Raw genomic sequence first — 21,910 nt, 5'->3', positions numbered from 1 at the left:
AATTGTATTTTAAATTACAATCTAGAGTGCCATGATAAAAAACAACATGTAACCGGTCGTAAAGGTAACGACAGTTTGACTCGATATACGAAGTGTGTGGTACCAAATTACCTATTTACCAGGTACCAAAAAGGAAAAGACACAAAAAATATTAGACGATCAAATCAATTTTTCCGAAGCTCCTTGATTAAAAATTAATGGTTTTAACACAGCCATGACACTAGATTGAATTTTAAAATGCTATTTTTTTTAATTGAAAATGTCAAAAGTTGACATATGATATATGTCATTCTATTCAGAATGTCATTTTCTATCAAATAAAGTATAAAAAATACTGAGGGTACCATTTAAAAATCAAATGTTGTACTCGTATACATTTCCGGTGAAACAGGAAGTGACCGAAACTAACGGAATACGAATCAATCTCGATTTATGTCATATACCTACTAACATTCCGAATTTGGTAAACCCCGAATTTAATTTTTTTATCTGAAAAAATAAAAAAAAGTTATAGAGGTGAACCGCTTTTGAAAAAACACTCAGTATAGGCTGCGTCATTGAAAGAATCTGCAGATATTTTTCTATTTTAAATACGTAGTCGAATTTCAAAAATATATATTGAACACCCTGTAGCCTCTACCTTAAATATCTACATATAAATATCTAATATTTTTTCTTCATCAACAAATTGAAATTAAAACTAATTTTAGCTTACAACAAGTGGCCATGAAAATCAAAATAAATATAAATCCATGTCCAAAAATAAAAAAATGTAAATAACGCTTTGAGGTATAAATTCGGTTCGAATCAGATAAGATATTTTATTCTTTACCGAGAATTAAATTCGAAGAATTCCTACTCCCTACTTCTTTGTCAAATTCAATAGTCTCCGCCCCTTTTTACGTTTTAATTTCTGCCACCAGTTGGCAGCATCGACTTATACAGGCACATTGACTAACTATTAATATATAAACAAGGGTAAAACTAACCTAAATTTATCCAACCCAATAATGGCACAAAAAGTGATAAATCTGTTAAATGGAGTATGGTTAAGAACGATTATTATAAGGATCTAAATTCATTTTATCCTAAAAGAATAAAAGTTCCAAAAAAAGACAGCAAAATTCCACAAAGAGGCAGCCACACAGAATCAAATTACAGAGTATAATAAATAATTAAACGAGATATTGATATTAAGGTTTTAATATATTTTTATTTAAAATTATGTTACTTATTATAATTTATGAATAAATTATTGTTTTTGTATAGGAAAATATGTGGTATTTTTATTAAGCATAAATTATTCAATATGCTTATTGCTCATAGCTGAGTAAATTTTGATCATTTTTATTAATCTGCCTGGAGTGCCTGGCCTCGATTTGGCATTTTGTAAAACGACTGAAAACAATATTTTTGCAGAAGTGTACAGAAAATATCGTCATTGTTTAATATGCCTAATTCTGATTAGGCATTTTGCAAAGCGACTGAAAATAGATAGGCTTTTTGTAAAAATTCTTTCTTTTGTTTAAAAGGCCGGCGTTTTATAATATGCCTAGTCTTTTTGCAAAAAGCCGGATTATTCTATGCGCCTGCGACATATATACAAGTAGAATTAAATTCTGAACAACTTTTGTTTTTGACTTGTTTAGATGTTTTGTCACCTAACCCCACTTCTTGCATATAAGACAATTTTGTAATTCGCCAGCCATGACCATTGTTGCATGACATATTGTAAAAAATATATTTTTTGATGCCAATAACTATTATATATTAATATAATTTTTCCCATTTGTTTCCCATCAAACTTTATGGAATACCCCTGTACGGACTATAAGTCTATAGCTTACACGTCTAAATTTTCCTACAAATAATTTTCTGCTGAGATCAAATTAAATATTATTAAAAGTCTGGTACGCAAAACTTTCCGCTGAGGTATACGTCGTTGAACTTTGTACTGTAGAAAACGCGACTGCCGCATCGCCTTCGTCGAAGGTGTCGGATGTCGTCACCACCTTATGCTTGTCCAGGCCGTCATTTACCTGCCCCAAGTTGAAACTACCTATCTCAGTTTTTAGTTTAATTTCCTCGCCGTTCGCGCCTTGCAGCGTTACGAGTGACAGCGCACTACCCGGTATTTGGACTAATTTGTTACAATCGATAATCAACGGTTGGACCTCGCTTTGTATCTTGATGTCGCCCATGATGCCCATAAGTATTCTTTGAGGTTGGGACTGTAACTGCGAAAGTTGCGACTGCGCATCCACTCTCTGTTCGATTTCTTGCGTTTGAAGGAGATGCTGTACTTGCACCGCTTCGTCTTCGAGTTTGACGGCTCGGTTCTTTCCGAACGTCTTAAATTTAATGGGCATTGGTTCAACTGTAGTAGTTACAGGTTCCACTCTGTAATGGAAAAGCATTAATTAAACTAGAAGATATTCCAAAGTACAAAATCGCAAAAATCCGGTGTTTCAGCATATTTTTGTTTTTATTCAAAATAACCAATGGTCATAGAAAAATCAATAAAAGTTGGCGTGCACGTCATCAAAATACCGTATGATCAAAAAAAGGCGTGTATCTTGCTGGGAAATTACAACATAGTGTATTTGATAAATGCACGTCGTAATCTTGCCATGGCTACTTTTTTTACTTTGACAAGTGTCAAATAAAATTCGTAATTTTGTCATAACAAAAAAAATCTGACTATTTAGTGGTTTTGTTATTTTATTGCAATGAAAATCGCAGTTTTAACTACGCAAAACGCAGATTTAATTTCAAATTTGTCAAAGAAAACTCAGAATAAAATTTAAAATGAAAATGACAAATGATATTACTTTTTCTATATACCGATTTGGTCATTTTAGAAGTGTGGTCTGGAAGACAGTGATGTAGGCAGCTTAACGGGAAATCAAATGTATTAAAAAGAGACAAAAGTTGGGTTAATAAATTTGTTCTCTGCGGTATTGTCAGATTTTGTATCAAAAGTTCAAACCGCACAAGTAGGAGTTTATGAAAAATGTTGCATCTAGGGTTGGAACCTTATTTTTCACAATTAGTTACTAATTTTACTACAGATGTAATAGATTATATTTAGTTTAGATATATTATCTTTATTTCAGTAGTATACATGAAAGTTTTTAAAATAGTTTTTTTTCTACACAAATTTTCCTACCAACGTAAAAACCGGCAACACTGTATGCCGTTTTTGATTTTGTCTGTCAACTGGTCATTTATATTATTCTCTGTCTTACACGTTAAAATCCAGACCACACTTTTAAAATGACCAAATCGGTATACAATTTTGACAGAGTGGCCGCATCTAAAGATGAGACCAAGCTCGTCATCAACGATTTACTGGTGAACGTGTCCAAGGCTTTAAGAAGTCAGCGCAAAATTTCTGATAACTCTGTGTATCCCATAAAATACACTTATGTGACGTAATAATTTAGGATTGTGCCTGTTAAAACTAGCAAATAATAATAATAATACTGAGTTACGATTTAAAATGGAATTTAATTTATTATCTAAATTGGAACGTCAAGGTAGTTAAAGTGTCAGAACAAGCGTTTGTATGGTAATGATGTTAAATAACACAATAATAATGACTTATTAACTGTCAAAATTATCAACGTAATTTTAATTAAGAAAATTGTAAAAATAGCAAAACTTGTTTAACAAAATTTCGGGGTTGAACATACCTGTGACCGCCTTTCAAATCTGGCAGCGTCTCCATCCAATGACCAGTGGCTCTGCGATGATTCTTCAACTGACCCGATTGGATAAATCTTGCAGGACAAACACCGCAAGCGTAAGGCCTAGCTCCCGTATGTCTGCGCATGTGCAAGGCTAAATCGTTAGATTGCGTAAACGCCCTACCGCAAATATTACACACGTACGGTCTTTCACCAGTATGAACTCTACTGTGCCTGAGCTAAAAAAATATAAGAATATGTGTAATACGGAGTGATCAACGACACATATTTATTAACTAAAGTAGTTAACACTTATATACAGATTGTTAACTGGACAGTTACTTATAGGGGAACAGAATGGCAACACTGCCTGAGAACGCATGCACTTATAGGGTTTTCTGCCGACTCGTCCCATCGCGTCGTCTATCGACGAGCGGACCGAAGTTGCCATATAACTTTTTTTAACCAAACCAAACCATAAAGCTCTTGCCGCGAGTAATAAACAAATTAACAAACTGTATATGGATCAACGATGATTGAAGTGGTTGGCTATTCTGATTTTGCTCAAATAAATTTAAGAAATTCAAATATTTATCGGCTCTTATCACTAGCGTCACAACAAACCAAATATAATTACCATATTAATAATGCCCATTTTTAAATTCATTTTTTATATTACTTATATTTTTATATTACATTATTATTTCGTTTTCTAAATGGGGGGAAATAAATGGAATTAATCTGAAAATTTTCTAATTTAATTACTGAATAAGTGTATTTAAAAATATATAGGTTAGGTTACAGGTTAACAATGCATATTAAGGCATCATATAACTAGTTTTATTCCAAAAAATGTTTCTTGTATCCAATATACTATAAAATACACTTGAAATTAGCAGTAAGAAGAACTTCTATATTTGATACCAGTTAAACTGTTAGTTACATAATCTAGGGCGGGATTTTTAAATTCATTGTTGCCAACCATGTACATATTCGGCGCCGGGCTGACTATCTGGAATTTAAATTTCCCGCTGGAGATTCAGGTGGTTGCTCTGTAGTAAATATTTATATATACAGGGTGATTCTTGTAGGTGGGTCATGCTTTCGTGGAATGATAGAGGACGTCGAAATATGAATTTTGATATAGCACACTATGGGCCGGAAATGCCTCTTACGCAAGATACAGGGTGTTAAAGTTTTTGAAAAATTAAAGATATTCTTTAATAGTATTAACAGTTGAAGGTATCGTTATAAAATTTTATTATAGGAGTCTGCCTAACAGAGACACTTTAAATGTAAAAAGAAGAGGTTTTAATTTTAACCAATGGCGGAGATGTGATATGCATCGCGTAATTTTTTCAAAAAAAAAAAATAGTACGCCACTGACTGCTCAGTTTATTTCCAAGAAAAAATGTCTATTGCAACTTTCTCCTATCTAACACCATTTTGTCACAATTTAAAAATAAATATTTTTTTTAATGAGAACCTTAAATACAGCGAATAGAATATCATATGTCAACTTTTGACATTTTCGCTTAAAAAATCGTATTTTAAATTTCAATCTAGAGTGCCATGGCTGTGTTAAAAACACTAATTTTTAATCAAGGAGCCTTGGAAAAATAGATTTGATCGTCTAATGTTTTTAAAAAATAAAAAAGTTATAGGGGTGAGCCACTTTTGCGACGCACCTGGTATATCATTATTCCTTTTCCATGTTGAACACTATAGTTGTATTGAAAAATAATATGTTGATTTCACAAATAACAAAGTAAAAACTTGCAGATTTTCAAAAAGATAAAGAAAAGCCCAAAAAAAATGACGTTAATGACATAAGTTGCTTAAAAATTCAATCTAAAATTTGTTTTAGAGAATAAAAACAGTATTGCCAACTATTTGAATCACTGTTGATTGCTCCCTATTTTGCCAAACTGAATAACAACAGAGGGTCGGAGATATGAGATATACTAGAGGGTCGTTTGATAAGTAGTTTCAGATAGACCAGTTTTAATTAGATTACTGTCCTGATATGTAATTTACTAATTAAAAGGTGTACATACCAGTTTATTACTTTTATTGAAAGACTTGCCGCACAAAGTACACAAGTAAGGCTTTTCACCAGAGTGAGTTCTCTCGTGACATTTAAGGTCGTGCGATCGTGGGAAACCTTTCCCACACACATTACACTTATACGGCCTTTCTCCTGTATGTCTCCTCATATGAACAATCTAAAAATTACATATACATTGTAAAGTAAAAGCATATTAGCAGTTTTGTTGAGACCTTACCATATTACTCGAATTATTAAATTCTTTACCACAATATACACATAAATGCAGTTTTGAATTATCCTTTAATCCTGTATGTATCCTTTGGTGCGTTTTTAAATTATCTAATCTATTAAAAGCTTTCCCGCACTCCATGCAAACGTGTCTTTTGTCTTGCATTAGATGCGTTTTCGTATGCCTTGCTAAAAGGTCAGACCTGCAATATATAGAAAAAGTATATTTAATCTATACAGGGTAACGCAAAATCATTGTAATTTAAAACTTTTTTAATTTGGAGTATGTCCCCAGATTGTCAGTAAAAGAGGAAAATCTTTTTTTATTATTAACTTTAAAGCTTCATTCAGAACCTCAAAATCAGTGGAATTAGTAGTTTCAATTAGCCGTAGAAGTTTGTTCACCTAATTTTAATGTAAGCATTCAGAACGTCATAATTAGTGGTAGTAATTTTCAATTATTGGAAAAAAGCTTCATTCAGAACCTCCCAATTAGTGGAATAAATTAGTGGTTTCAATTACACTTTATACTTTTTAGTTTACAATCATTCACAATGTCTAAAAAACACAATTAAAATTAATAAAATATCCTAGTAAAATATCCTACCTTGCGGTAGTCAGTTATATCCATAGAGAAAGCATAATATTTAGTGTATAAAACAATAAACTTTTGATTTCTAACCAAAATTTTTCTTGATTGGTGATAATCAAAGGCCAAAATGACATTCCTCGCAAATTTTGAAGTATAATTAGTGGAAAAGTCAAAGGTTTGTTAACTTTTTCCACTAATTGAAAATTACTACCACTAATTATGACGTTCTGAATGCTTACATTAAAAATAGGTGAACAAACTTCTACGGCTAATTGAAACTACTAATTTATTCCACTGATTTCGGGGTTCTGAATGAAGCTTTATTAATATGTAATATGTCAAAGAGGCACAACATTTATTCAGTTCAATGTTACAGAAATTATGATGTTAATCAAAATTAAAATAAAAACCATCTATCAAAGAATGAAAACGAAATGCTATTACCATAGAAACGCCTTTTGATTTTTAGACTTTTGGGAAAAATTCAACTATTATATTATTTTTTTATTTTTCTCTAAAACGGTATGGAAATTTAGAAAAATACAAACAGGATTAGTCATTTTCAAAACGAACAAAAATGTGAAGACAATCTGGGGACATACATAATATTAATTTATCTATATTTTTATTACCTTGCAAACAGAGTTTCACAAATCGAACATTTGTGTTGGCCTTCATCTGTCAGAGCTTCATGTAACTTCAAATGACGGATCAAATGCTCGCCTCTACTAAACGGTTTATTACACGTAGTACAGACATACGGTTTATTAATATGTTGTTGTTCTATATGTTGCTTTAGAAGATCTTCAGTGAAAAAGGCCTAAAATTGTCATTATTTATTTTAAATAATTAATAATTTTCTTTTTCTAAAATAATCTTTAATCACTACTCACCTGATCACAGCGATCACACTTATGAGTTAGTACAGATCTATGAAGCGTCATGTGCCTTGTGAGATGATTAGCCCTGGCAAACTGAGCTTCACACACGTGACATACATGGACTTTATTTTTAGACGTTCCATCAATTTCGTCAATGACTGTAACATCAAATTCCTCTAGTCCATCTAGTTTTGGTAAATTTTCATCCAATGGCTGCTCCTCTCCATTTGCTTGACAATTTTCATCATTTGTTTGACAATTATTCTCATCATTTGCTTCTAAAAGAAATAGATATTTTGCATTTTTTCAATCGTAAAATAGAGAAAAGATGTTTTTAAATAAAATCTGTGTTTTAGACCACAATTGTGCAGCTGGAAAAAAGTGGCAATGAAAATGTGCTAATGATTTCGGATACCTTGTCAACGTCAAACAAAAATAAAATCAAAATCTTCAATTTTCAGTGTTCTCTAATATCTCCGGATCGACACGGAATTTTAAATGTTTCTAAACGGCATATTATTACGCACATTAATAAAGCGGAATTGAAGAACCTTGAAGACTCCATCCGTAACCTGGAATGGAAATTCTCCAACGGTCTAAAGCTTGATTTTCATGCATCCGTTGTCCAACGATACGTTGATACGATATTAATTTTATAGGTTGAATTTAAAGGCTTCGATTGGTTAACGATTTCTAACCAATTGAAGTCTTTAAATTCAACTAATAAAATGAATGTCGCATCATCGTATCGTCGGATAACGGATGCATGAAAATCGAGCTTAAGGCACTCGAAAAAATTCCTCAGAACTTACGACCGAGTAAAAACAATCTTCGGATTGTCACTGGGTTTTTAACAGGACACTGGGCGCGTTCAGGGAACACGCCGCAGACATTCAGCGTAGAATCTCGCTGACCCTTGATTTATGACGTTTTACGTTTTTTTTATTCCCTAAACAGCAAAAAGAACAAGAAACAGCAGCAGAATGTCGAAGATGGAGAGCTAGTCTCTGTGGAGCTGTCTCAGATACTGGCTTTTGTCGACGCCCTGAGACTGTATGATGAATTGTAACTCGGTATAACTCAAGAAAGGGGAACACACAATAGATCTGTAAGGTTGCGGTGATTAACCTCCCTCCTAAACATTCTACGCACATGAATGCACAACTTTACCCGAATTTAACCATGCATCATATCTTCTATAGTTATTGAGATTCCAATGGTGGGTGTCGAATTTGAATTACCCTGTAGATTAGAAAAGCAGAGGAATATATTTTCTTCTTCTCTTTATTAGAATTTCACGTATTTAACATTTTTTGAGGTTGTATGAATGTTTTACACCAAAACGTAAATAATAGGTAAGATACTTTTAAATGCACATAAATATTAGGTAAGCTTTCCCGTGCACACGCTCGCATTGTTAAATCATTCAAAAATAATTAAGTAAATTATCTAAGCCTAATTAATTAATAAGTCCTACCTTCACTTTTTACATTACTTTGGCTTGTAGTATTTCCTAAATTATCCTTCTCCAGTTCAAATTCAATGTCAGACATACCATGCTCTGCTTGCATGTGATGCACATAACTTTTTCTATACTTAAACTTTCTATCACAAAATTCACATTCTCTGACCTAGAAAAAATTGTAAAACATTTAACATTACTACAAATAATATTATTGTTATTCTATCTAAATTAATAATTAATATTATTAATAAATTTGTAAAAATAAATTATTTATAAACTATAATATTAATTAATTAATATTACTTGGTATTTATCATTCTCAATGAAATTTTGGGTCTTTGTGACGAACAAGTCCCCATGAATTAGAGCTTTATTTAACTTTTAAAACAGATCCCATAGTTCATGGAAGTTTAAAAGAAAAAAAATTGTTGGATGAATGACTTTTTCTATGAAAAAAAAATAAAATTTCGAAATTTTCACAATTCCATGCGAAAACTCTTATTATAACGTTCATAATGCGAGGAAAATTTAAGGTTTCAATTCACGAATATGTTAGCAATAACTGAATCAATTTATAAATTTAGTTTATAATTCAGGTGCTAGGGGGAATCCCCTCTGGCACTTTGGCTGGGTCTAAGAAGCACCTCATTGTCTTTTCCCGGGCTATAGTGTCGTGGCCAGGCTCTGCCAGAACTTCAATGTAAGGACATTGAGTTGGCGAGTCATCAACTTGAGGGAGAAGGGCCATGGTCGGGTCCTCACAATAAGAATTAGCCTCAAATCCAAGAAAGCAATAGAGAACGAGATATATATCCTCTATTATAGATTCGGAAAAACACCGGTATCGGGTCCAAGACCAAGTTAAAGAGATGGCAGCAGGAGACAAGCTCCTCGACTGTGAAAGGCACGGAGGGGTAAATCCCAACCGTGGAAGGGTGTATACCTTCATAGGAGGTAGATGTCCACTCCTCGGAGGATAAACAGCTGTTGTCAGAAGAGGATAGAAAATACCCTGTCCTCCCTACAACTGGAAGATCTCCATGTATGATGTATGTCTATAGACATGTATATGTATGTCTATAGACTGTATGATGAGTTATAATTCAAGAAAGGAGGGCACAATAGATCTTTAAGGTCGCGGTCATTAGCCCTCCTTCCACTCATTCTACATTTTAATTCTGATGTTTTTGCTGAATCTGTATAGAAAATTTTATAAAGTTAAAAAAAGTTGTTTAGAGAAAAAACAATTTCATCCAACAATTTTTATTGTTTAAAAATATTCAATTTAAGATAATCTGGCAATAAAAAACAGAAGTGTTTTTTTTTAAATGCGTGGGTAATTCTTCACAAAACCGATTTTTTTAAAAGGATATATCCATATAAATTGTACTATTTCTCGATTTAATAATATTGTTATTATTTGTTTTCTATTATCTTTTAATGTATAATTGAAGAATAATTATAAAATGTTGGTTATTCAATAAATAAGTTAGCGTGTTTATAGCATGTTTAATTTTCTAACATGTTTTATGCATTAAGAGCTCAAATGCACTGACGACCAGGTCGCAGCGACCAGCCAACGGCCAAGCCATTAAATCAAATGATACATTGCTGGTCGCAGCTCTCTAAGCTAGACGGCTATAAAGGCCTCTAAAAATGCTTGATTACGCTGTAAAAATAGGCTTATTTTATTTATATTACCTTTTTCTCTCCCTTTAATTTATTTTTTCCATTAAAGATACCGTGTGCTCGTAAATGTCTATTAAGATGGCTCTTTTTGGTAAAAGATTTATCACAATGCTGCAAATAAAAATTTAACATAAATATTTTTATATCAAACAATACTTTATGGACAACTGACATCTACGTTACAGCTTGCTAATTCTGCACCTGTGTGTTTTCTCATATGAACTCTAAGTCCATAGTATGTAGTAAGTACTTTACTGCATTCCTTACATTCATATAAAGTAGTAGGTTCCTAAAATAAGGAAAAATATTTCCTTTATCCATAATAAATATAGGTATTTAAATAACCACTCAGTATAAATCGTCGGTGAAATGTGATAAACTGCTAACTCCATTATTCCTAATATTCCAGGAGAGCAAAAAAACGGTACAAAAATATGTACAGGGACATCATTTTAAGTGTCTCACTCGATTTATAATTTTCCTGTTTGGTATTTAAAGATAATAGAAAGATTTCATAATGTAATTTTTCGCGAGGATGCCGATTCTCTACACCAAAATTTTTTAAAACGTCAATTTTGACAGATACGACGCCATTTGATTTTTTTTAAATGGAAACCCCCACATATTTTAGCATGGTCCGGTAGACATATTTTAGCTAATTTCAAAAATATATAGTTTAGTATACTTTGCACTTACCGTTTTCGATATACAGTGGATTTAAAAATGAATTGTTCCAGAATCATTTTAAGTGTCTCACCCAATTAAAAATTGTCCTCTTCACTATTTTAAGATAGTAAAAATATATTTCAATGTAATTTTTCGCGAGGATGCCGATTTTCTACATTAAAATTTTTTACAACGTCAATTTGGACAGATACGACGCTATCTTGATTTTTTTTTAAATGGAAACCCCATCATATTTTAGCATGGTCCGGTAGACATATTTTAGCTAATTTCAAAAATATATCATTTAGTATACTTTGCACTTATCGTTTTCGATATACAGTGGATTTAAAAATGAATTGTTCCAGAATCATTTTAAGTGTCTCACCCAATTGAAAATTTTCCTCTTCTCTATTTTAAGATAGTAAAAAGATATTTCAATCTAATTTTTCGCGAGGATGCCGATTTTCTACATAAAATTTTTTTAAAACGTCAATTTTGACAGATACGACGCCATCTTGATTTTTTTTAAATGGAAACCCTATCATATTTTAGCATAGTCCGGTAGACATATTTTAGCTAATTTCAAAAATATATAGTTTAGTATACTGCACTTACGGTTTTCGATATACAGTGGATTTAAATATGAATTGTTCCAGAATCATTTTAAGTGTATCACCCAATTTAAAATTTTCCTCTTCTCTATTTTAAGATAGTAAAAAGATATTTCAATGTAATTTTTCACGAGGATGCCGATTTTCTACATTAAAATTTTTTAAAACGTCAATTTTGACAGATACGACGCCATCTTGATTTTTTTTAAATGGAAACCCCATCATACTTTAGCATGGTCCGGTAGACATATTTTAGCTAATTTCAAAAATATATAGTTTAGTATACTTTGCACTTACGGTTTTCGATATACAGTGGATTTAAATATGAATTGTTCCAGAATCATTTTAAGTGTCTCACCCAATTTAAAATTTTCCTCTTCTCTATTTTAAGATAGTAAAAAGATATTTCAATGTAATTTTTCGCGAGGATGCCGATTTTCTACATTAAAATTTTTTAGAACGTCAATTTTGACAGATACGACGCCATCTTGATTTTTTTTAAATGGAAACCCTATCATATTTTAGCATAGTCCGGTAGACATATTTTAGCTAATTTCAAAAATATATAGTTTAGTATACATAGCACTTACCGTTTTCGATATACAGTGGATTTAAAAATGAATTGTTCCAGAATCATTTTAAGTGTCTCACCCAATTTAAAATTGTCCTCTTCACTATTTTAAGATAGTAAAAAGATATTTCAATGTAATTTTCCGCGAGGATGCCGATTTTCTACATTAACATTTTTTAAAACGTCAATTTTGACAGATACGACGCCATCTTGATTTTTTTTTAAATGGAAACCCCATCATATTTTAGCATTGTCCGGTAGACATATTTTAGCTAATTTCAAAAATATATAGTTTAGTATACTTTGCACTTACCGTTTTCGATATACAGTGCATTTAAAAATGAAATCTTTAGAATTATTTTAAGTGACTTATCCAGTTTACAATTTTCGAATTTTAAAATTCTTGAAAATGTCAAATTTGACAATTACGACGCTTAAATTTTTTTATCTATTTATACTTTGATTCTTCAATATGACCTTTACATATGGGGTGATTCCGGAAACTTATAACAGCATATTTTGCAGATAAAAATAAGTAAAAAAGTTCGTATAAGTGTCCTAACATGCTTAGTTTCGGAGATACAGGGTGTAGAAGTATCATTTTTATTTCGATTTTTTCCAAATAATTTGTGAAGTAACGTTAATACTTTGATGAAAATTGGTGTCTGGGAGATTTTTGATATGAGAAATGTGATTTTGATGTCAATATAAATCCAATTTCTAGGGGGCGCCACATACACGTGGTTTAACTGTTTTGAAGAGTAATAACTTTTCGTCCGTACTACTGAGTATACGTACTATAAAACTACTGAGTGAAAAAATATTCATTTATAACAATTTTTACGTAAAAAAGGTCTGTTGGTAAAAATTGTTACGAGTAATGGTTCTCGAGATATTGGGAATCGAAATTATCAATACCTGTCATCATTGACATATATTAAACATGTGGAGTTACTAGACTGAAATCATAAATTTGAAATGTTTTTTTGCCAAAAGTTCAACAGAAACTGTTTTATCATCATTTTTCCGCAGAAAAAATTATAATTAATTTAAAAAAATTAAAATTTCCCACATTTATTATTTCAGCCAAATATCTATCTACTCAACGTGTTTATTTTTTTATCAATAATGACATGTATTGACTATTTCCATTAGAAATATCTTGAGAAAGGTTGCTCGTACTGATTTTTACCAAGAGACATTTTTTACGTAAAAAGTCAAGAAAATGTATATTTTTTTACTCAATAGTTTTATACAGGTATGGGCGAAAAGTTATTACTTTTCAAAACAGTTAAAACACATGTAGGTGGCGCCCCCTACAAATAAGAGTCATATTGACATCAGAATCAAGTTTCTCATGTTAAAAAACTCCCAGACACGAATTTTCAGCCAAATATTGACGTTACTTCAGAAATTAATTCGAAAAAATCGAAATAAAAATGAAACTTCTACACCCTATATCTCCGAAACTAAGTATTGTAGGACATATATTTTTTTTACTTATTTTTATCTGCAGAGTATGCCGCCGAAGTTTCTGGAATACAGTTCGGACCACCCTGTATATAAAAAAATGAAAATTTAGTTTTAAACTGCTAGTCATTTATCATAAGATAGCTCAATTTACGTAAATTTCATGCATTTGGATACAAATACCACTCAGTTGTAAGTGAATGGCATTCATATTCAAATACATAAAAATTAGAGGAATTCTTGATTTCAACCCCCTGTATATAGAAAACGGTAAATGCAAAGTACACTAAACTATATATTTTTGAAATTAGCTAAAATTTGTCTACCGGGCAGTGTTAAAATTTGATGTGGTTTCTATTTAAAAAAATCAAGATGGCGTCGTATCTGTCAAAATTGACGTTGTAAAAAATTTTAATGTAGAAAATCGGCATCCTCGTGAAAAATTACATTGAAATATATTTTTACTATCTTAAAATAGTGAAGAGGACAATTTTAAATTGGGTGAGACACTTAAAATGATTCTGGAACAATTCATTTTTAAATCCACTGTATATCGAAAACGGTAAGTGCTATGTATACTAAACTATATATTTTTGAAATTAGCTAAAATATGTCTACCGGACCATGCTAAAATATGTGGGGGTTTTCATTTAAAAAAAATCAAGATGGCGTCGTATCTGTCAAAATTGACGTTGTAAAAAATTTTATTGTAGAAAGTCGGCATCCTCGCGAAAAATTACATTAAAATATCTTTTTATTATCTTAAAATAGAAAAGAGGAAAATTTTAAATTGAGTGAGACACTTAAAATGATTCTGGAACAATTCATTTTTAAATCCACTGTATATCGAAAACCGTAAGTGCAAAGTATACTAAACTATATATTTTTGAAATTAGCTAAAATATGTCTACCGGACTATGCTAAAATATGATAGGGTTTCCATTTAAAAAAAATCAAAAATGGCGTCGTATCTGTCAAAATTGACGTTGTAAAAAATTTTAATGTAGAAAATCGGCATCCTCGCGAAAAATTACATTAAAATATCTTTTTACTATCTTAAAATAGAAAAGAGGAAAATTTTAAATTGAGTGAGACACTTAAAATGATTCTGGAACAATTCATTTTTAAATCCACTGTATATCGAAAACGGTAAGTGCAAAGTATACTAAAATATATATTTTTGAAATTAGCTAAAATATGTCTACCGGACCATGCTAAAATATGTGAGGGTTTCCATTTAAAAAAATTTAAGATGGCGTCGTATCTGTCAAAATTGACGTTGTAAAAAATTTTATTGTAGAAAATCGGCATCCTCGCGAAAAATTACATTAAAATATCTTTTTATTATCTTAAAATAGAAAAGAGAAAAATTTTAAATTGAGTGAGACACTTAAAATGATTCTGGAACAATTCATTTTTAAATCCACTGTATATCGAAAACGGTAAGTGCAAAGTATACTAAACTATATATTTTTGAAATTAGCTAAAATATGTCTACCGGACCATGCTAAAATATGTGGGGGTTTCCGTTTAAAAAAAATTAAGATGGCGTCGTATCTGTCAAAATTGACGTTGTAAAAAATTTTATTGTAGAAAATCGGCATCCTCGCGAAAAATTACATTAAAATATCTTTTTACTATCTTAAAATAGAAAAGAGGAAAATTTTAAATTGGGTGAGACACTTAAAATGATTCTGGAACAATTCATTATTAAATCCACTGTATATCGAAAACGGTAAGTGCAAAGTGTACTAAACTATATATTTTTGAAATTAGCTAAAATATGTCTACCGGACCATGCTAAAATATGTGGGGGTTTCCATTTAAAAAAATCAAGATGGCGTCGTATCTGTCAAAATTGACGTTGTAAAAATTTTAATGTAGAAAATCGGCATCCTCGCGAAAAAATTACATTAAAATATCTTTTACTATCTTAAAATAGAAAAGAGGAAAATTTTAAATTGAGTGAGACACTTAAAATGATTCTGGAACAATTCATTTTTAAATCCACTGTATATCGAAAACGGTAAGTGCAAAGTATACTAAACTATATATTTTTGAAATTAGCTAAAATATGTCTACCGGACCATGCTAAAATATGTGGGGGTTTCCATTTAAAAAAATTTAAGATGGCGTCGTATCTATCAAAATTGACGTTGTAAAAAATTTTATTGTAGAAAATCGGCATCCTCGCGAAAAATTACATTAAAATATCTTTTTACTATCTTAAAATAGAAAAGAGAAAAATTTTAAATTGAGTGAGACACTTAAAATGATTCTGGAACAATTCATTTTTAAATCCACTGTATATCGAAAACGGTAAGTGCAAGTATACTAAACTATATATTTTTGAAATTAGCTAAAATATGTCTACCGGACCATGCTAAAATATGTGGGGGTTTCCATTTAAAAAAAATCAAGATGGCGTCGTATCTGTCAAAATTGACGTTGTAAAAAATTTTAATGTAGAAAATCGGCATCCTCGCGAAAAATTACATTAAACTATCTTTTTACTATCTTAAAATAGAAAGGAGGAAAATTTTAAATTGGGTGAGACACTTAAAATGATTCTGGAACAATTCATTTTTAAATCCACTGTATATCGAAAACGGTAAGAGCAAAGTATACTAAACTATATATATTTGAAATTAGCTAAAATATGTCTACCGGACCATGCTAAAATATGTGGGGGTTTCCAATTAAAAAAAAACAAGATGGCGTCGTATCTATTAAAATTGATGTTTTAAAAAATTTTGGTGTAGAGAATCGGCATCCTCGCGAAAAATTACATTAGAAAATCTTTCCACTATCTTTAAATACCAAACAGGAAAATTATAAATCGAGTGAGACACTTAAAATGATGTCCCTGTACATATGTAGGAAGTATTTTAAAGCGTTAATATGATAAGAGATAAGAATTTTATTTGCTGGGGAACAATAAAACTCAATATTTCGTGTTACATCATTTTTTCAGACATAATAGGGAGATAGCAGATATTCGTCTTGCAGAATTAAGAAATAAAAATATACTTCTGGTTTGGATGGAATTGAATATTACCCAAACAGATAATCAATTAAATTTAAAAAAAAATGATATTCATACCATAAAAAATATTTATCTTTAGTAAGAATATATCACTATGAATATAGTTTCAAAGTGTGCTATGATTGCTCATTTTATAAAAAAGATGGGAGCGAAAAACTCAAACAGCAAACCTCATACTTATAATGCTTTGTTAGAAATCTATACACCTGTTAAATTTAATAATATACCTGTTAAAGTTTAATCTTTAAAAACAATGTAATGAAAGAATGTTACAGTAATACGCCCTGTAATTTATTTCAAAATTTAAATAACTTCCAATACATTCCTAACAATAATATAAACATTATTTGAAATAATTTTTCATACAGAATCATTTTTTTCTTAAAAATCAACTCTAATGCAAAAGTTAAATTATCTTTGAAATAATATACAAGCCCTAACAACTATATGTTGGGACAAGGTCTTTTTTTGCAATAAAAATAGTAATTTGTTAAAACGACTCAATTTATTTTGTTTATTATTCTAAATTCAAACATTACAATATGATCTAGACAATTTTACTATATTTTTATAACTTTGCAAACAAATCACTTTTGATAATAGCTTATTTTGCCAAAATCAAGCCAAATTTGCTGGCAACTATATATTCGGACAGCACAACAAGAAATTTGTTTAATACGGAGTTACATCACCTTTCGCCTTAACAACTGCCTGAACTCTTAATGGCATTGTATTTACCAAAGATTGGCATATTTGAGGAGAAAAATGATCCCAAATTTCCTGCAGTTTTGCCCACAAATCAAAAATTGTTCGTTGAGGGTGGTTTCTTAAATATTGCTTCATTTTATGCCACACAGTTTCTATAACATTGAGGTCCGGACTACTTGCAGGATGGGATAGAACTTTTATATTATTATTACCGAACCAATTTTTAGTTGATTTTGCTGAATGGCACAATGCTCCATCTTGTTGAAAAATATAGTTTTCGTTTGGAAACAATTCTTGAGCACTAGGCAAAAGTGAGGTCTCAAGTATATGTTGATATTTTTGGGCGTTAACAGTGCCATCTATAAAATGTAATTTGCCCAAACCTCTTGCTGACATGCAGCCCCAAACCATAATCCCCCTAGGAAATTTAACAACCCTCTTTAAGCAATCGTTATGAAAGGCTTCTGCTTTATTTCGTATTATTCTTTTTCGATGATCTCCAACGCAAACATCAAATTTAGACTCATCGCTAAATATGACATTATTCCAATCATTTTGGATCCACGATAATTTAGATTTTGCCCAATTGTAGCGATTTTTCTTTTGAATTTCTGTCAGTAGCGGTTTTTCTTTGGCCTAAATAAGAATTTGTATCAATAATCTTCAGGTAATTGATTATCCACACAAAATAAAGTTTACCTTGTAAAACCCCAGACCGCATTTATGGATATATTTTCGGCAACATTCTCTTGATATATTTAATCCAGTTACAGTATTCCATTTAACTGTTACTTTGCGAAGAGTACTTCTCGCAGACTTGCAAATTTTTACGAAATTTCGTAAATCTCTCTGAGATACAACTTTTGGCCTTCCCGAACTTTTACCTCTAACGCCTACACTGGCAGATTCGCCGTATTTTTTTATTATATTAAAGACCGTGGTTTTTGGAATACTTAAATCATCAGAAATTTTTCGAATTGTTTTTCCCGTACTGTATTGACGATTGATAATTTCGCGTAGTTTTTGATTTGTAGCTTTTCCACGGACCATTACTTTGGATTAAATTAACAAAATTGAAAATTAAAAAAATTAAAATTACTTACAGTAAGTCTCACTACTCAAAGTATCAAGTCACATACAAGTTGTCAATGCTGAAGTAAACAGTTTGCGACATTTGTGACGTTTATAGCAAAGCCGCCTATGATATTAATTATTTAAAAATACTTGTTCCAACATTTAGTTGTCAGGCAAATTTGTCCTTTTATGAACAAAATCCGCTACTGTAAATATGGTTTGATTTACAAATTCTTAAAAATAGTGTCAAGTTGTTTAGGATATATGGCTATGTTTATATTTAAAAAATTAAACATATATTTTTCAGTCATTTTGAAAAACCAGGGCAATAATTCCAAAATATGACCTTATCCCAACATATAGTTGTTAGGGCTCGTATAAAACACTAAAATGAACATGGTTCTGCCAGTAGCGTGCAGAGCAAATCAAAGCAGGGTAGGCAAAATGTGGCACGTCACAGAGATCAGGGATAAAAACCAACAACTGGCATCATCCAGCACCTGACGAGAATTACTCCCAATATCGGAGAACCTCGCGAGGAAAAAATAAAACTTCTGGCTTCGGTTGGTTTTGTCCATTCGACCAGACTCTACGCATCCCCAATCTTGGACAGATCCATGCGCTTCTAACATTATGACAACATTCTAGAAAGAATAAAGAGGAAGATAGCACTCAGGGTTGCATCGTCATAGTGCACATGGATCGATCACCTACTGATCGAGGAAAGAAACCAAATATATAAAAACAGAACCTCTTTCCGGAAAGAGGCCTGAAATATTGTGCTAGTGCGATGGCCGATGGCAGACACGATGGCAAGCATATAGCAGGTGGACAAAGATTTTCATATCTAATATCAAAGATTGGATAAAATGCAACCAAGCAAATTCGGACTACTACATCATGGACTGGCAATGGAGTCTTTGGCGAGTATCTGCACAGGATCCGCAAGACAGACTCTTCTACATACTGGTATTGCGAGGCGTCAGACTCTGCCAACCATACACCATTTGTGGGTCACGCGCACGACGATATACGGGAAAATACAGAAACAGTATGTGGTACGAAGATCACGAGAGTAAACGTCGGAAACCTTCTGACATTATCGAATGGAAATATCGAAGCGATTTGCAGGATGTTAAGGAACATTATAAAAAAAAAGGAAAAGGACGAAAAAGACAAGACTTAGGTACAGGCAAGACAACATTGAAGAATAGATAAGTCTCTAATCTCGATGAAATGCCTTCGGCGCAGGCGGTACCGAGATTGTGGAGCTTAGAGCACCAATAGCAGCGACGATTCTCGTGGCTGAAGCAAAAATAACTGGTAGTTATATAACTGATGGTAGTTATATACTTGTTTCATCTAGATGGCATGGTACTACATTATATGCAAACCCCTGGTTTTATTCAATTACTAATATACCTTCTTTCTTGGTCTGCCTCTTTTCCGCTTTGGTTGTTCAGCAAAACAATCATTTTTGCTCTCCGAAGAATAATTCTCAACATCATTATTATCTCTATCAACGTCATCATCACTGAATGGAAACTGACTGAGAGGTAGGAGATCTGCAGAATCATCATCCTAAAATAAATTAATTATCCTATTAATAATTTCTTGTATCTTAGTTGTTCTAGTAAACCTTTGTTATAGCTTTTTGTTCAAAAATATCACCATCCTCTTTAGTTATAACTTCTTCAGTAAATTCATTTTGCTCACATGGTGTATCTCCATCCAAGTTATTTTGATCATTACTTACTGTCTCATATTTTTCCGATTTAATTTCTAATATAATATCTCTATCAAGGTCTATTTTATGTTTCTTTTCCACCTAAATAATAACAATAAAAGAAGTTAAGTTGTTTAAAAGTAAATTTAAGAAATTTGGTCACCTCCTCTATATGCATTTTCATATGATTAAATAAATCCATTGTTATGGAAAATTTTTCAGAACATATCTTACATTTTTTCTTATGTCCTGATTTATCATGTTTTTTCATATGTCTCACTAAATGATTTGTACGGGTATATTTTGAAGAACATAATGGACAGTACCTTAAAAAAAAATGACAGATTTCAAATAAAAATTTGTATATTATTTATATTCCTAATAATGCATTAACTTAGTCTTAAAATGTCTCTATAATTTTTTTAAAATTTGAAATGAACAACTTTTTACAGACCCACCTCATTCCATCACCAGTATGTTGTCTAATATGTATTCGCAATCCTCTTTTATTACTAAAAACCTTTAAACAATATGAACAAGTTAACTCAGTAACATCTTGTTTAAACCTTTTGGCCAAAGGTAAATCATCTTCATCCTAAATAATAGACAAAATCAGACACTGCATTCTAGAAAAACAATTTTTTATGCTTTACCTCTTCAAATAAGCCTTCATGAACATCAGGTTGCACAATAATATTTTCTTCTCTTTTTGATTTACCATCTTGATTTGCAATTTCCCTTAAAGCCGAGTCAGATCTCTCACACTGTTGTTTAAATTCAAATGCTGTACTTAGTTTGTTCTCACATGTTAAGCAAAGTAAATAAGGTAAACCATCACCTTCTGCTACCTGAAATAGTAAAGTGAATAAGAATTAGCAACTTCAACTAATGCATCTTTCAACAACATTTAATAGATATTCAATTATTGGTACGTTTAATATAAAATAGATCTTTCTGCATAGTTAGGTTCAATATAATCATATCCCATGTATCTAATTATCTTTGCAACCTATTCATAATAAAGGATCACATTTTCTTAGTTGTAATATATTTGTATATTGTTGATAAATTAATTTTATATGTATTTTGTATGATCATTTACCTCTACAGAGGCGCAAGCCATGAGCATATCTGATAGAAGCATTGGTTCTTCTGACGATCCTGCACTTTTCTTAAATACATTTTGCATTTCATCACTTTCACACATGCAAGATCGACAGATTTTGTCTATCATAAATTGAATATCTTCAGGAATCATCTTGAATATTAAAAAATAAATAATGCTAGAATAAAAACATTGCTATATTTTGATAATGACAATTATGACAATAGATGACAGCTGACAGATGGCCAAGAACGTCTTCAAATTATAGATTACTGTAACTGCAAGGTCATGTCTTTTTAAATCTTTGGAAATACACCATCCCTGAAAAGTCATATATAA

At 31.3% G+C, this 21,910-nt stretch overlaps 1 protein-coding gene across 1 annotated transcript; it reads right to left on the bottom strand.

Moving 5' to 3' along the window:
- Positions 1-703: 703 nt before the first annotated feature.
- LOC115889512 (zinc finger protein 189-like) lies at positions 704-21,771 on the bottom strand. Its single transcript, XM_030909533.1, has 15 exons — positions 21,569-21,771; positions 21,120-21,314; positions 20,925-21,061; positions 20,630-20,792; positions 20,380-20,568; positions 20,163-20,321; positions 10,767-10,883; positions 10,607-10,705; positions 8,918-9,071; positions 7,453-7,718; positions 7,192-7,379; positions 5,975-6,170; positions 5,747-5,914; positions 3,696-3,928; positions 704-2,400 (listed from the first exon to the last, which is right to left on the bottom strand). Exons 1-15 carry the CDS (start codon positions 21,722-21,724, stop codon positions 1,890-1,892), a joined length of 2,931 nt encoding a protein of 976 aa, XP_030765393.1. The 5' UTR covers positions 21,725-21,771; the 3' UTR covers positions 704-1,889.
- Between the last annotated feature and the right edge of the window lie 139 nt (positions 21,772-21,910).

Source organism: Sitophilus oryzae, unplaced genomic scaffold (genome assembly GCF_002938485.1).
Source record: "Sitophilus oryzae breed Bouriz unplaced genomic scaffold, Soryzae_2.0 scaffold_815_pilon_pilon, whole genome shotgun sequence".
Taxonomy (NCBI): domain Eukaryota; kingdom Metazoa; phylum Arthropoda; class Insecta; order Coleoptera; family Curculionidae; genus Sitophilus; species Sitophilus oryzae.
The sequence above is the reverse complement of the archived record's forward strand: the minus strand, read 5'-3'. Positions and strand labels throughout refer to the sequence as shown.

What these genes read in the sequence shown, in the direction of transcription:
- LOC115889512 (XM_030909533.1), bottom strand. Translation starts at nt 21,724, where the DNA reads ATGATTCCTGAAGATATTCAATTTATGATAGACAAAATCTGTCGATCT. An exon ending in TGGCTTGCGCCTCTGTAGAG is followed by an intron (nt 21,315 to 21,568) that starts GTAAATGATCAT and finishes TTACTATTTCAG; the next exon opens with GTAGCAGAAGGTGATGGTTT. An exon ending in TAGCAAGCTGTAACGTAGAT is followed by an intron (nt 10,706 to 10,766) that starts GTCAGTTGTCCA and finishes TTTTATTTGCAG; the next exon opens with CATTGTGATAAATCTTTTAC.